At 52.4% G+C, this 15,060-nt stretch overlaps 2 protein-coding genes and 3 non-coding genes across 14 annotated transcripts in view; 4 read left to right on the top strand and 1 right to left on the bottom strand.

The window, feature by feature from the left end:
* Positions 1–7,574, bottom strand: part of RAD51C (RAD51 paralog C) — a 24,578-nt gene extending 17,004 nt beyond the window's left edge. For 7 of the 8 annotated variants that reach the window (XR_008453116.1, XR_008453115.1, XR_008453114.1 and 4 more), the window contains exons 1-5: positions 7,398–7,572; positions 5,533–5,791; positions 5,128–5,294; positions 3,867–4,000; positions 865–996 (exon numbers count right to left, since the gene is read on the bottom strand). Coding sequence is in view for 2 of the 8 variants with exons in the window: in XM_054085015.1 (XP_053940990.1) it covers positions 865–996; positions 3,867–4,000; positions 5,128–5,294; positions 5,533–5,791; positions 7,398–7,515 (810 nt within the window). In the remaining 6 variants the exon portion in view is untranslated. Of the gene's footprint in view, positions 1–864; positions 997–3,866; positions 4,001–5,127; positions 5,295–5,532; positions 5,792–7,397 lie in introns of all 8 variants that reach the window. The other variant, XM_054085014.1, reaches the window with a different exon arrangement.
* A 227-nt stretch (positions 7,575–7,801) lies between these two features.
* TEX14 (testis expressed 14, intercellular bridge forming factor) overlaps positions 7,802–15,060 on the top strand; it is a 34,213-nt gene continuing 26,954 nt past the window's right edge. For all 3 annotated transcript variants that reach the window (XR_008453146.1, XR_008453147.1, XM_054085230.1), the window contains exons 1-2: positions 7,802–7,901; positions 8,342–8,495. Coding sequence is in view for 1 of the 3 variants with exons in the window: in XM_054085230.1 (XP_053941205.1) it covers positions 8,360–8,495 (136 nt within the window). In the remaining 2 variants the exon portion in view is untranslated. The remainder of the gene's footprint in view (positions 7,902–8,341; positions 8,496–15,060) is intronic.
* Positions 9,717–9,926, top strand: LOC128854220 (small nucleolar RNA U3). The gene has a single exon (XR_008453199.1). It is a non-coding gene; the product is annotated as a small nucleolar RNA U3 (small nucleolar RNA).
* On the top strand, positions 11,570–11,779 carry LOC128854208 (small nucleolar RNA U3). Its single transcript, XR_008453187.1, has one exon. It is a non-coding gene; the product is annotated as a small nucleolar RNA U3 (small nucleolar RNA).
* Positions 13,438–13,647, top strand: LOC128854218 (small nucleolar RNA U3). Its single transcript, XR_008453197.1, has one exon. It is a non-coding gene; the product is annotated as a small nucleolar RNA U3 (small nucleolar RNA).

Consider the following 15,060-nt stretch of genomic DNA (forward strand, 5'->3'; position numbering starts at 1 on the left):
CCTGCGCCAGGCGGAACGCAGCGCCGTGCTCTCTCCCTTCCTGCAGCTATCGGAGGAAGCACAAGGGGAGGCTTATTTTTAGCAGTTACGTAGGAAAGCCAATTGTGCCAGAGAGTTGGGGGTGACAAGGCTGCAAGTCACCTGTAAACGGTTACAGGCACAAGCACCATTTTGAGAGCTGGGTAAGCTCTAATTCCTGAACAATGCTTTTCCCTGCTGGTTTTACAGACTTGCCAAAACAACTTCTGGAACAGAGGAAGCTTCCCAGTGCCATCTGCTGGCTACGGTGCTGCTCACTCGCAGGCCTCCAGATTGGCGTAAATGACGTAGAAACAATGCCCAGGAAGGGAGCGATGGGTTCCCATGGATGCCAGGAGGATGCCAAAGAGCAGATAAAGTGGTTTTCCTCCCTAAGAATAGTTCCTCCAATAAGGCAGTAGTTAATTTTTAAACAAAAAGTGGAAAATTATGTTGGAACTTCTAAATCCTCTGCTATGTTTTAATGCATGGGCTTTGTAGGTAAAAGTCACCAAAGGAGCTTTCCTTGTCCAAACAAATCACTAAAGAAGATGATGTGAACCAGCATGGAAAACTGATATACTGCCATTTAATTAAGATGCACAGGATGCTATTAACGCAAACTTTGCTTATTTTAGCAAGTCTACAAACTTTCCACCTGAAGAGTTTTGCCTGTGCAATCGATCTGTATTTAGTGACCAAACCTGCAAACGTGAATGTGGAGGACATACTTGCAGGTTTATTTTGCTCTTTACTGACAACCATAAATCATATTTGCTTAATTCTTTGCAATGTATTTATCCCAGATTATCATCTTTTTGCGATTTAAACCTGCCCCAGACTTACCGCTGATTTATGGTCATTTGCTATGATGATCAGCTGCTGCGCCAGACCGTTCAAAAGCCTCGTCCGGAGTGAGAGGTCCTCAAAGTCATGGCGAAAAGGAAATGCAATTCCATCAATTACCACCAGTCGGACCTAAATGTGGAAGAAAAGGAAAAACGACCACCGCTGTCCTACAAACCAATGACAAAAAGCAGTAAGACCTCTTTTTAAGAATGTTTTATGTATGGTGATGACAATCGTTCATGCTCAGAGGTGCCTGACAGCGTAACACTTATTGTCTCTCTATGTTTATCGGAGACAAGCAGCACTCCAGAAGAGTGCAGGGTGAAGAGCCTCAAGCTCCAAACACTCTAGTACACTTGCTAAGTACACTACTGCGTTATGCACAGATACCAGCTCAGACTGCCGCTGCACTGGCTTAAAACAAAATGCTGCAGGAAGCTCTCCCATGAGTTAACTCAGCCCAGAGCTGCCCTTCCCTCAGTTTCCAGTTTCAGAGCTTACTCACTTACAGCTTTATCTCTGCAGCACCTGGTAGAGAACACAAAATAACAAAGCTGTGCTTAAAGCCTTGCAGAACAGAAGCTAGATTAAAAAAAAATAAATAAAATCATTGAACATCAGAATTGTACTTCAATCGACTCTCCACAAACACTGCTTTATTTCCCCTTCTCCCTCAAAAAAAATAAAATCCAAACCAAAACTAGAACACAAGCTGTCTGCAGTCACTGTTAAGATAACTCAGCTGATTCTAAGGCTCACGTCAGCGATCTGTCTCAGAAACACGGATTTTATTAGCTGCTTAAAGATATTCCAGACACTAAGCAATGGAGCTGCGGGTCTGTCTTGCCTGAAGATGTTTGCTCTGCTGGATTATTTCTCTTGTAGCAATTATTAGCTGCAGCTAGAGTACAGTGCTGCTGGCTCATCACCCTCAAGGCACTATAGCAACATTAGTCTGGGATTTTGATTTATTCTAACTTCATTTGTTGCAGCTGTTTTGATGACCCAGGTTTGTCTGAAATACAGAAGGGAGACGGATAGCCTTACAGTGTTTGCATATTCAGATGTCACTCAAATCCTCAGTATCTACAAGTTCTTGCATTAATGCGCAAGATAACAAATGGGAAACAACACAAGAAAACTGATTTTCTGTGTTATTGATTTAACCCATTACTGGGAAGTATCTTTGTGGCTGGAACATACAAGCCTGCAGTGAATATCACTCTGTGAAATGGCCCAAGGCCTCCAGCTGAAAAAAAAAAAATAAAATCTTAATTTGAAAATAAAGATTACATAGTTAGAATTAAAATAAGACCTTCTTCTATTCGCTTATTTTTCCTTCTTCCTGCAAATTGTTTTCTGAGTCCATACATCTTCCTCACACACAATTTTTTAACTTAAAGAACAATCAGTTTAGCAGCATGAACATGACCCACGCTAGAAAGGAATGCATATGTGGTTATAGAATGTGCACAGGTTGCCCAGATAAGTTGTGGATGCCCCATCCCTGGAGGTGTTCCAGGCCAGGCTGGATGGGCCTTGGGCAGCCTGAGCCAGTGGGAGGTGTCCCTGCCCACGGGAGGGGGTGGAACTGATGGGCTTTGAGGTCCCTTCCAACCCAAACCACTGTATGATTCTACAATTCTGTGTTCAAAGGGAGGCTCTCTCAAGAAAGCTGGGTACCATGTGCCTTCTCCATGTCAGTTTGTCTCTGCTCTACCTTAAAAAATGTTGTTTATTATGACAAGAGTATTTTCTAACAGTCTTTTTTATATTATTGGTCTTTCTCCTATTATTAAGAAGACCTCAAACTAATTAATATTTCCAAATGACATTCCCTCCAACTATGCATTGCTCTAAAAAAACCCTAAACCCCCGGAGGTTTCCTGCGGTCCCAGTCTCAGCTCCAGGAGTGCTCAGAGGGACCAGACTAATTTTAATGAGAGCTGGACTGCAATGAGCAATCTGTCAAGTCACTTATAGGCTGTCCAAGGAACCACCAGAAGGTCTTACAGTTCTCCGGCAACCTTCAGTATTTCAGGCTCCAGGCCAAGCACAGATAATCAGCACAGATGGTCCCAGAGAACTGCAGCCCAGCGCAGCCGCGCTAATGAAGCCGTGTACTTTCCACAAGAGCAAACACAACAGGGCACCGTTAGTACCTGGCAGGGAAAGGGAAATACCAGACTACACTAAGTAGTCTTACAAAAGTAAGACTCCCATCTGCACTTTCAAGAATATAACAGCTTCCAAAAATGGAAAAGATGTGCAAAAGGCAATCTAACTAAACAACGCTGATTTGTGCTCTGTTCGAATGAGGCACCAGTCATCTTCCCTGAAGGCTGTTGAGAGTGATCTGCTGTGCAGAAACTGGAAATCTGGAAAGGAGGTGGTGAAAATCTGTCTTACAATAGCATTTCACTAAGAGACTAGGAAACTTTTTGGCTGTAGTCCACCCAAGAGTCAAGCTGCAGGCTCTGGTTGCTTGTAGCAACAGAAAATGTATTGGAAAGAAGGAGAAGAGTTACTTTCTGGATGCCAAGATGGTGCAGGATGCTTCTAATCCTCAGTGATCTTCCCAGACAAAAAAAAAAAAAAGATGCTAAGCCTTTCTGATCCCCGGTCATCACACACACACCTGGCTCAGAGACTCTTCCGTAAAACAGTTTTGTGCTGATTCGTAACTCAATGCTCACAGAACTGTAACAACGCATGGCAGCGTAGATCCAGTATCCTTGCCTCAAAGTGGAGATTCATGGGGATGGCAGAGGTGGTAGCGAAAGCAAATGACTCTTGAGGGTAACTGGGATGGGAAAGGAAAAGCAAACAAGCAAGCAAACTTTGCATTTGTATTCTGGCATCAGCCAATGTATTCCTGCCAAGCTGAGGAGGTACTAAGGTGTTACTCATCTTACTCTTATTACACCAGATTAGTATCCCTGAAAACGTTTACTGTGAAGATGAGTCACATCTTCTGGTACGTCTTCAATAACCCTTACCTTTGAATGCTCTGAAAGAAACTCTGGGAGGAGGTAGACCTGTGCGAGAAGCTCTATGTAGTCACGGCAACGGAAGTAATAGATGTGAGAAAGGATACTTTCAAGAGAGAAGGTCTCCAAAGCCTTTAGATGACCTGAAAACAAATAAATAGATGTGTAAATGAGTCCGAATTCTGTACTAGTGTAGTGCTGCTTTCATCTTTCTACCGAGCTATGCCCTTCACATACAGCAACAACAAAGCCCCCAGAAACTGAAACACTCAAGGTAAAGAACACGGGAAATATACCTTCCATCTGGCTTGGAAGTCAAGGAGGTGGTGAGCAGATGCTCTCTCAGCATTTGCACACGGATACACCGGAGCCTCCCAGGGAGTGCTCCGAAAATGAAAAATTTATTTTTGAAAGTAGAACTTTGCGAGTAAATAATTTTCCAACCAGAACACACCAGAGGACAACAGTGACTATGAATCATCCATTGCTCGATGTACAGGCAGTTGCTCATTTAATGTGGTGTCCTTTTACCTCTGGTCAAACAGAAGTTGCATAAAATGCTCCGAGAGCAATACAGCAATTGTGTCAGCATCCCTAACACACTGATAAACCACAGAATAACCTGTATGCACCTTATAACTCTCATTAGCCTATATCAACCTTATGAAGGAGATGAATTCCAGCCAGTTTTACAATGTGAGGCTTCAGCAGCAACATTGCCTTAGGAAATTCTGCCTTTCCTCTTCTCTTTCCTCAGCTGCTCCTCCTGCCCCTGCATTGCAGCACATTGTCACAAAATCACAGAATAGTTTGGGTTGGAAGGGACCTTAAAGATCATCCAGGTCCAACGCCCCTGCCATGAGCAGGGACCAACCCCCACTAGATCAGGCTGCCCAAGGCCCTCAGTTTTTCTGACAGATTTGTGTTTGGGTTTTGCTGTAAGTTTGATCATTAAAGCGATCTCTGTTTAAAAGTAAAAACAAAAAAAAAACCCCAAAAAACCCCAAGAAAACTACATGCCTAAAAGCTCCCAAAATCATCACGTAGAAAAAGAACTATTCTTCAAGTAGATCAGCTCAGTCTGCAGCCTGGCTGCACGTACTGATGCCATTCAGGTATGAAACGCATGAGTGGAAATGAAGGGCTGGCAGCAAGAACTCCCTAAGCCAGCAGTGCTGCTGAAACCCTCAAAGTGTAAAACTACAGCCTATGAGACACTCGCTTACTTAGATCTTACCCTTGTAGGCAGAAAAGAACGACTGCAACGTACCTTCTTCTTGCTGAGCTTCGGCAATGAGCTGGCAATGCCGCACACAGGCAGCTGCGATCTCCACCACTCTGTCTACCATAAAACTTCCTTCAGTATCGATGAACACGGCTTCTCCAGCTACGCCCCCAAAGCATTCTGGGATCTGTACGTCTACTGCCAACTGCATACTGCCACGGGAAAGAGAAAATAGAGAAATACTTACACCGCAAAGCTCTCCCCTCCCAACTCGCTCCTAAAATGACATTTCTGCTGCAGAATACATGGAACAGGAAGCGGTCATGCCAATGCTGGAGAAGCATCAAGAGATTGCAGTCATGACAACAGAAAAATGAACTCTGTTCATAGTTTAACTCAACAAAGAAAAGTGATTCTGAGTTGCACAAAAGTAATCTAAAACCAAAATACCATAGCTGCGTCTTCCCAACACCGGGCGCTCCACAGATCTCAGTGATTTTAGTCAGTTGGACACCCCCTCCCAGGATATTGTCCAGTGCTGAGCAGAAGGTGATGATGAAGCCCTGGGCTTGTTCCTCTTCCAGAAGTTCCAGTGCTGTGCACTTTCTGGTGGCGCCTGATCCCGCGGCCGTCCTTGCTGCATCCCCGTGACATTCCTGCCTCACAATCTGTAATGCTTCCAGTGCCTCTTCTTTGGAGATCCCAATTTCTACAAGAGTGGAATCATGGAATACTACCTTATTTTCATAAACAGTGAATTATTTAAAGAAGAGAGAATTCAACGCTATTTCACAGAACCTGATCATTCTGCAGCAGAAAACAAAAATATTAATCCTTGCAGAGACCTTGCCAGCATCCCTGGAACCAATGATGTGGCTTTCAAAAGAACTCAGCAGGGTGATGCCCTGTGTTCAGTTTTCAAGTGGCAGTAAGCTTTCTGCAAATACACCCAAGACTGCTTTTCAGAGACCTGGAGGAGATCTGGCAGAGCAGTTCACCTACTCTGCACCGAATGTGCTATCCTACTCATTTCACTGGAAGCCGGTAAGGTCCTGCAGAAGGAGTCAGACTGCGGACTGGTGACACTAACAGGCACTCAGGGAATTCCAGGGCTGAACACCTTATGCATCATTTCTAGACTTGAAACACAGAGCCAGTAACAGGGGACACACAAATAGCTGTGTGCGCCCATCTTTATACACATGGCTGACAGGATCCAGCTACTTCATGTGGATCTTCAAGGCAAAACTATCACCACATGTTATCATAGATAATAAAACTGCTGGCAACCAAAATCATGAAATCCTTCCTACATGGTTGGACAAAGCTAATATTAACTTCTTGGGAAAGGCAGCTTCCTGACTTAACAGAAGTTTATTTTATATAACACCTGGAGTGATGGGGAAAGAATCATAGAATCATGGAATGGTTTGGGTTGGAAGGGACCTCAAAGCCCATCCAGTCCCACCCCCTGCCATGGGCAGGGACACCTCCCACTGGATCAGGGGCTCCAAGCCCCATCCAACCTGGCCTGGAACACCCCCAGGGATGGGGCAGCCACCACTGCTCTGGGCAACCATTTCCAGGGCCTCCCCACCCTCATGGTGAAGAAATTCCTCCTTATGTCCAGTCTAAATCTGCCCCTCTCCAGTTTATACCCCTTCCCCCTCATCCCATCCCCACAAGCCTTTGTGAACAGCCCCTCCTCAGCTTTCTTGTAGCCCCTTCAGGTACTGGAAGGTCGCTCTAAGGTCTCCTCAGAGCTTTCTCTTCTCCAGGCTGAACAACCACAACTCTCTTTTGTTGGACACCCCCTCCCAGCATACAGTCCAGTGCTGAGCCTGTCCTCCAATCATCCCTGTAGCCTCCTCTCGACCCGCCCCAACAGCTCCATCTCCTCCTAACGCTGAGGATTCCAGAACTGGACACAGTCCTCCAGCTGAGGTCTCCCCAGAGAGGAGCGGAGGTGCAGAATCCGCTCCCTCCCTGCTGGCCGCGCTGCTTTGGACACAGCCCGGGACTCGGTTGGTTTCTGGGCTGTGAGCGCACGCTGCCGGCTCCTGTCGAGCTTCTCATCCCCAGCACCCCCGAGGCCTTCTCCTCACGCTGCTCTCAATCGCATCATCCCCAGCCTGTACTGAACACAGGGATCGCCCCGACCCAGGGCTGGGACCTTGCCCTTGGCCTTGTGGGCCCTCCTGCGCTCTTTCAGCCGGTTACCCAGAGCCGTTCCCGTCTCTCCAGGAGCTGCCCCACAGCGATGCAGGGCCTCCCCTCCCCGGCCGCTCCCGCGGGGCCCGTTCCGCCGCCGCTACCTTTGCTCAGCCCGCAGGGGCCGGTGTCCAGCAGCTCCTGCGCCGTCTGGAAGCCAGCGGCGGCGAGCCGGGCCCGCAGCGCGGGGGCCAACGGCAAAGCGCCCACCGCCCGCTGCATCCCGCGGGCCCCAAACGCGCCCTTATAGCCACGCCCCTCCGCAGACCACGCCCCACAGCAACATGACACTGCCCACGCTTAGACCACGCCCCTTCCTCTCGCCACGCCCACATTAGACCACGCCCCCAATAAAGCTCCTGCACTGCCATAGGCTAAGCCCCCTCTCAGGCCACGCCCCTTCCGGAAGACACTCCCCTTCAAAACAGACCACGCTCCCATAGCAACCCTGGCCCTGTCACAGGCCCAGCCCCTGCGCACCAGGCACCGCCCACTATAGACTCCGCCCCTACCACGCCCCTACACACGCGCCACGCGAGGGCGGTGCGCATGCGTGAGGTTTGAGGGGCCACGTGCTCAAGCCGCGTGGAGGCGGTGGCGCGAGGCAGGTGAGGAGGCCGGGCCGGGACAGGACAGGACAGGACAGGGCCCGCCACAGGCCGGGCCGGGACACGGACAGCGGCTGTGCACAGGTCGGGCCTTATCACGAAGGGGGCTGCAACAGCACTGACCCAGAATGGTGCTGATTGTGCCTTCGCAGGCCCGAGGGCAGCTCCTGCCACCCCCTGGTGTACCCTCTCCCTGTCCCTCCTTTGCTGCTAACAGCATCCTCCATCCCCGTGTCTGACGTGCAGCCCTTTTCTAGTGCAAACTTGCGAGGAGGGAGATTCCTTTCGCCTCCCACCTTGGGACTCGTCTGCACGAAACAGCTTGAAGGGGTTGTTTTTGAAGCCTGTAAAGCTTTACGAAAACTCTAAAGCTTTTGACGTAAAAAAGAAGTTCTTCGAGCTATTGTATTGTGTAGTTCATTACATTTCCTTCCTTCTAGTTCTGTTGAGGAAAGAAGATGTCTCATGCTGTCCCTCTCCCAATTCCCTGCCCGGTCCAGCTTGGAAGTATAAAAGGAGACTCCCTGGAAGCTCAGCTGCATGAGTATGTCAGGCAAGGGAACTACGTGAAAGTGAAGAAGCTTCTGAAAAAAGGTAAAAGCTAAGCTTTGACACATGCTGGAGGAAAAGTTTGACTTTTTGCTGCTTCTTTATATTTCTTGTAAAAAAAAGTTGTCCTCATACTTTCTACAATTCAGGTTTATGAGCGTAACATGCTTACAAAATGTCTTATAGTTGTCCTTTTCTGGTAAGCAGCGTTAATTATTGAATCAAAGAATGTATGAAAATATGTAAATTGAAAAGCAACCTAAGCTTTTAGTTGTAAGGTGCTCAAAAGGAAATGGAGAAGGTATTGTAACACTAAAATTCTGAAATTTTTTTAGGAATATACTCTATAAATGGGATTTTTACTCTTAATTCTGACTGGGAAACACTTCAGGTGTGGTTTGATGCTGGTGTTTTTGACACCCAGATTTGTAACAATGTGTGAGCAGGAGATTTTGTAAATGAAACCTAATATTCTGTTTTAAGGAGACCTTATTGTGACCTTTTGACACTTGTAAGAAAGATGGCGGAAAACGGAAAACTTTTTAGCAGCGCCTGTAGCAATTGGATGAGGGGTAATGGTTTTAAATTGAAAGAGAAGAAGTTTAGGCGAGATATGAGGAAGAAATTTCTCATGCAGAGGATGGTGAGGCACTGGAACAGGCTGCCCACAGAAGTGGCTGATGCCCCATCCCTGGTAACATTCAAGGTCAGGTTGGATGGGACTCTGAGCAATCTGATGGAGTTGAAGATGTCCCTGCTCGCTGCGGGGGGGGTTGGACCAGATGACCTTCATGGATCCTTCCAAACCAAATCATTCCATGACTGTATGATTTCGTTTGCGCTGTCAAGAGCTGCAGTAGCGTAACGGCTGCTCCTTTGCGCTGGTGACTACGTGTGCGGGGAGCCGAGAGCGGAGCGTCTGATAGGGCAGCTGGGGCAGGCTATGCAAATGAAGGGGCGTGGCCTACTACCGCTCTGCGCGGGGTGGTGTCCGCGCGCGAGTCGGGCTGCGAGCGGTGCACCTGATTGGGCGGCCGGGGTAGAACATGCAAATGAGGGGGCGGGGCCCCGTTTCCGCCCAGCGCCGCCGTCCCGCGGGGCGTCGGTCGGGCACGCGGGGCTCGGGGCGGGGATCCGCCGTTGCGGACACGCGGGGGGACGGCGTGGGGCTGTGTGCCGCGTGTGCCGCGGGTCGGCGGGGCCGGGTGTCCGTGTGCTGGAGGGCGGGGCGCGGCGGTGGGGCCGGTGGCGGCGGTGGGTTAGGGTAAGACTATACTTTCAGGGATCATTTCTGTAGTTGGTCACTGGAGGAGAGCGGTCTCCCCTGATCGGCGTCACAAGCCGCGAGGAGGATGTGTGCGCTGTCTCCTGAGCGCGAAGCGGGCGGGCGGTGCTGCTTGTGCAGGGGCCGCCCGGCATTGATGACCGTTCCCCGTCCTTCGGGGCGTGGGAGGGAGACAGCGCGAGCTGAGTGGTTTGTGGCGCCTTCTTTAATGTGGTTCCAAAGGCAGATGCATAAGCGAATAACGGGTGTGGAGGTCGTTTATGACAGAAGTAGCGGTTACTGTGATACTGTTAATGCTTCGGAGGCGGTAACGGTTTGCGCTCAGTGTGACCCGTGCTGAGCAGATCTCTCAATCGCCTCTGCAGTCTCCCTCTCAAATGGGAGGTCAGGCAGGGCGGGCTCCAAAACTCCAAATCAGCAAGAGATTTGTCTGCTGTGAAATTCATAGTAACGTTAAATATGGAAGTAATAGAATATGCATAAGATTCCTGGGAAAATGTATCTGTGTATATATCTAAGTCAGAAATCCATTCTGTCCCAGCTCATGTCTGGCTGCACACAATTGATGGAGCTCGCTCCTCGTGTTGCCCAGCCCTAATAAAGGGCACTTGCTTCCTAAAACTCCAAAATGAGTCTTAGAGAGTTGATTTGCTGGCATTTTCAGTGTCCCTTGCACGAGGTGGTTCTCTATGAACACCAGTTCCCAAGTGAATCTGTAGTGTCTGCACTGCGCCTGCATCCCAGAGGGAACCGGACTCGCTTTCTCAGCCCTCCCTTGGTGGATTCCTTTCACTGTCAGTGTCGCTGTGGGCTGCCAGGTTGGGTTTTAAGGTGCGATGAGGTGAGGTGTGCAGCGAGAAGACACGGTTTGAACGTTTATCGGTACATGGGTGTGCAAGGGAGGCAGTGGCTGTGCTTCAGCTGCGGGTGCAGACGAGGCGGTGGAACCTCGTCCTCCAGCCGCCTGCGATGCTGCGGTGGCTGCTGCGGAGTTGTTTGCCATGCAGAGTGTTCCTCAGAGACTGACAGGACCTGTGGAGAAGCTGCTCAGGATGCTCAGGCTACATCTGGAGGGTGGTAGAACCTTTGATCAGAGACTTAGAGAGGGACTGGCTGGTGCTGTGCTCTCTGTGCCGTGTGATGCTGTGGGAGAAGTACTCTGTGGCCCCAGGATCCAACCTGATGTGTCTGCTGGGTTCTGCAGAAAGTGCTCAGTGTTTCGCTGTGCTGGGGAAGCCCTTGCAGCTCAGGCTGCATCCAGTGTCGTGAAGGGTAGCGTTAATTAAGATGGTCCTCTGCGGTTGTTCTAGTCGGTCTGCGAGAGTGTGCCGTGCAAGCACTGGGCCGGGGAAGCCCCTGGAAGCCAACGCCTCCCCTTCAGTGGCCACGGAGGAGCCGTGCAGTGCTGCCTGGCGGTTGTCCCTGGGTCTCTTCTCCTTGCCGCGGGGCAGAGGGAACACACACGGAGGCGGGCGGCCCCGGCTCTGCGGAGCTGCCCCGCGTGGCTGAGGACAGGCCGGAGGCAGCGGGGGGCGCTGAGCATGGCCGCGGAGTCTCGCGTCGCGAGGCGGTCGGGCTGCGAGCGGTGCGTCTGATTAGGCGGCCGGGGTAGAACATGTAAATGAGGGGGGCGGGGCCCCGTTTCCGCCCCGCACCGCCGTCCCGCGGGGCGCCGGTCGGGCACGCGGGGCTCGGGGCGGGGATCCGCCGTTGCGGACACGCGGGGGGGGCGCGGGGCTGTGTGCCGCGAGTGCCGCGGGTCGGCGGGGCCGGGTGTCCGTGTGCTGGAGGGCGGGGCGCGGCGGTGGGGCCGGTGGCGGCGGCGGGTTGGGGTAAGACTATACTTTCAGGGATCATTTCTGTAGTTGGTCACTGGAGGAGAGCGGTCTCCCCTGATCGGCGTCACAAGCCACGAGGAGGATGTGTGCGCTGTCTCCTGAGCGCGAAGCGGGCGGGCGGTGCTGCTTGTGCAGGGGCCGCCCGGCATTGATGACCGTTCCCCGTCCTTCGGGGCGTGGGAGGGAGACAGCGCGAGCTGAGTGGTTTGTGGCGCCTTCTTTAATGTGGTTCAAAAGCAGAAGAGTCTTTGAATCAGCCCGAGCGACTGTGTGCGGCAGCGCAGCCTTCCTGCTTCCGCGGGTGGAGTCCTATCTGCCACTAAACCGTGTCCCTGAGCACCTCCTCTGCCCGTCTTTTAAACCCCTCCGGGGATGGGGACTCCATCCCCTCCCAGCGCAGCCTCTGCCAGAGTTCGGTGAACCCTTTCTGTGAAAAGTTTTTTCCCCGGTATCCAGTGTGACCCTCCCCTGGTGCAGCTTGAGGCCATTCCTCCTTGTCCTGTCCCTGTCACTTGGGAGAAGAGCCCAGCACCCTCCTCTCTACAACCTCTTTCCAGGTACTTGTAGAGAGTGATAAGGTCTCCCCTGAGTCTCCTCTTCTCAAGGCTGAACAACCCCAGTTCCCTCAGCCGCTCCTCATCACCCTTGTTCTCCAGCCCCTTTTTTGGCTTCATTGCTCTTCTCTGGACACGCTCCAGAGCCTCAACATCCTTCTTGTAGCGAGGGAACAGAACTGAACACAGGATTCGAGGTGTGGCCTCACCAGTGCCGAGTCCAGGGGCAGAATCATCTCCCTGTTCCTGCTAGTCACGGTGTTTCTGATCCAGGCCAAGATGCCGTTGGCCTTCTTGGCCGCCTGGGCCACTGCTGGCTCATGGTCAGTCACTGTCAATCAACACCCCCAGGTCCTTCTCCTCTGGGCAGTTTTCCAGCCACTCTTCCCCCGGTCTGTAGCACTGCACAGGGTTGCTGTGCCCCAAGTGCAGGACGTGGCCTTTGGCCTTGTTAACCCTCCTGCCATTGGCCTCAGCCCAAGGGTTCAGCCTGTTCAGATCCCTTTGAAGCCTCCCTACCCTCCAGCAGATCCACACTCCCTCCCAGCTTAGTGTCATCTGCAAACTTGCTGAGGGGGCACTCAGTGCCTTCATCCAGTGCATTGATACAGACATTGAACAGGACTGGACCCAGCGCTGAGCCCTGGGGGACACCCCTTGTGACCGGCCTCCGGCTGGAGTTCATTCCATTCCCCACCACTCTCTGGGCTCGGCCATCCAACCACTTTTCCACCCAGGAGAGTGCTGCTGTACAGGCCGGAGGCTGACAGTTTCCTAAGCAGAATGCTGTGAGAAACTGTGTCATATGCTTTAGTGAAGTCCAAGAAGCCTACAGCCACAGCCTGTCCCTTGTGCAGTAAGTGCGTCACCTCGTCCCGGAAGGCGATCGGGTTAGTTTAGCAGGACCTGCCTTTCATGATCCCGTGTTGACCGGGCCCGATCCCGCGGTTATCCTGCGTGTGCTGCGTGACCGCACTGCGATCAGCTGCTCCAGGGAATGAGGGGGGGTGGCCCGTTGCCCCCTGTGCGGGGCGGTGTCCGCGCGCCAGTCGGGCTGGGAGCGGTGCGTCTGATTGGGCGGCCGGGGTAGAACATGCAAATGAGGGGGCGGGCCCCCGTTTCCGCCTCTCGCCGCCGTCCCGCGGGGCGCCGGTCGGGCACGCGGGGCTCGCGGCGGGGATCCGCCGTTGCGGGGACGCGGGGAGGGCGTGGGGCTGTGTGCCGCGTGTGCCGCGGTCGGCGGGGCCGGGTGTCCGTGTGCTGGAGGGCGGGGCGCGGCGGTGGGGCCGGTGGCGGCGGCGGGTTGGGGTAAGACTATACTTTCAGGGATCATTTCTGTAGTTGGTCACTGGAGGAGAGCGGTCTCCCCTGATCGGCGTCACAAGCCACGAGGAGGATGTGTGCGCTGTCTCCTGAGCGCGAAGCGGGCGGGCGGTGCTGCTTGTGCAGGGGCCGCCCGGCATTGATGACCGTTCCCCGTCCTTCGGGGCGTGGGAGGGAGACAGCGCGAGCTGAGTGGTTTGTGGCGCCTTTTTTAATGCGATTCAAAAGTAGAAGAGCCTTTGAATCAGCCCGAGCGACTGTGTAGCGGTAGCGCAGCCTTCCTGCGTCCGCGGGTGGAGCTGCACAGCTGTGGGCACCGTGAAGGTGCGGCAGGGTGTGCAATCATAGAATCACCAGGTTGGAGAAGAACTCTTGGATCAATGGTCCAACCATTCCTATCTGCCACTAAACCATGTCCTCGAGCACCTCCTCTGCCCGTCTTTTAAACCCCTCCGGGGATGGGGACTCCATTCCCTCCCAGCGCAGCCTCTGCCAGAGTTCAGTGACCCTTTCTGTGAAAAGATTTTTCCCGATATCCAGTCTGACCCTCCCCTGGTGCAGCTTGAGGCCATTCCCCCTTGTCCTGTCCCTGTCTCTTGGGAGAAGAGCCCAGCACCCTCCTCTCTACAACCTCCTTTCAGGCAGTTGTAGAGAGTGATAAGGTCTCCCCTGAGTCTCCTCTTCTCCAGACTAAACAACCCCAGTTCCCTCAGCCACTCCTCATCACCCTTGTTCTCCAATCCCTTTTTTGGCTTCATTGCTCTTCTCTGGACACGCTCCAGAGCCTCAACATCCTTCTTGCAGTGAGGGGCCCAGAACTGAACACAGGATTCGAGGTGCAGCGTCACCAGTGCCGAGTCCAGGGGCAGAGTCTCCTCCCTGTTCCTGCTGGTCACGGTGATTCTGATGCAAGCCAAAGTGCCCTTAGCCTTCTTGGCCACCTGGGCCACTGCTGGCTTATGGTCAGTCACTGTCAATCAACACCCCCAGGTCCTTCTCCTCTGGGCAGTTTTCCAGCCACTCTTCCCCCGGTCTGTAGCTGCACAGGGTTGTTGTGCCCCAAGTGCAGGACTCGGCCTTTGGCCTTGTTAACCCTCCTGCCATTGGTCTCAGCCCATGGGTTCAGCCTGTTCAGTGCCCTTTGGAGCCTCCCTACCCTCCAGCAGATCCACACTCCCTCCCGGCTTAGTGTCATCTGCAAACTTGCTAAGGGGGTATTCAATGCCTTCATCCGGTGCATTGATACAGACATTGAACAGGACTGGACCCGGCACTGAGCTCTGGGGGACACCCCTTGTGACCGGCCTCCGGCTGGAGTTCATTCCATTCCCCACCACTCTCTGGGCTCGGCCATCCAACCACTTTTCCACCCAGGAGAGTGCTGCTGTCCGGGCCGGAGGCTGACAGTTTCCTAAGCGGAATGCTGTGAGAAACTGTGTCATATGCTTTAGTGAAGTCCAAGAAGCCTACAGCCACAGCCTGTCCCTTGTGCAGTAAATGCGTCACCTCGTCCCGGAAGGCGATCGGGTTAGTTTAGCAGGACCTGCCTTTCATGATCCCGTGTTGACCGGGCCCGATCCCGCGGTTATCCTGCGTGTGCTGCGTGACCG

The sequence above is a fragment of the Cuculus canorus genome, chromosome 20 (assembly GCF_017976375.1).
Source record: "Cuculus canorus isolate bCucCan1 chromosome 20, bCucCan1.pri, whole genome shotgun sequence".
NCBI lineage: Eukaryota > Metazoa > Chordata > Aves > Cuculiformes > Cuculidae > Cuculus > Cuculus canorus.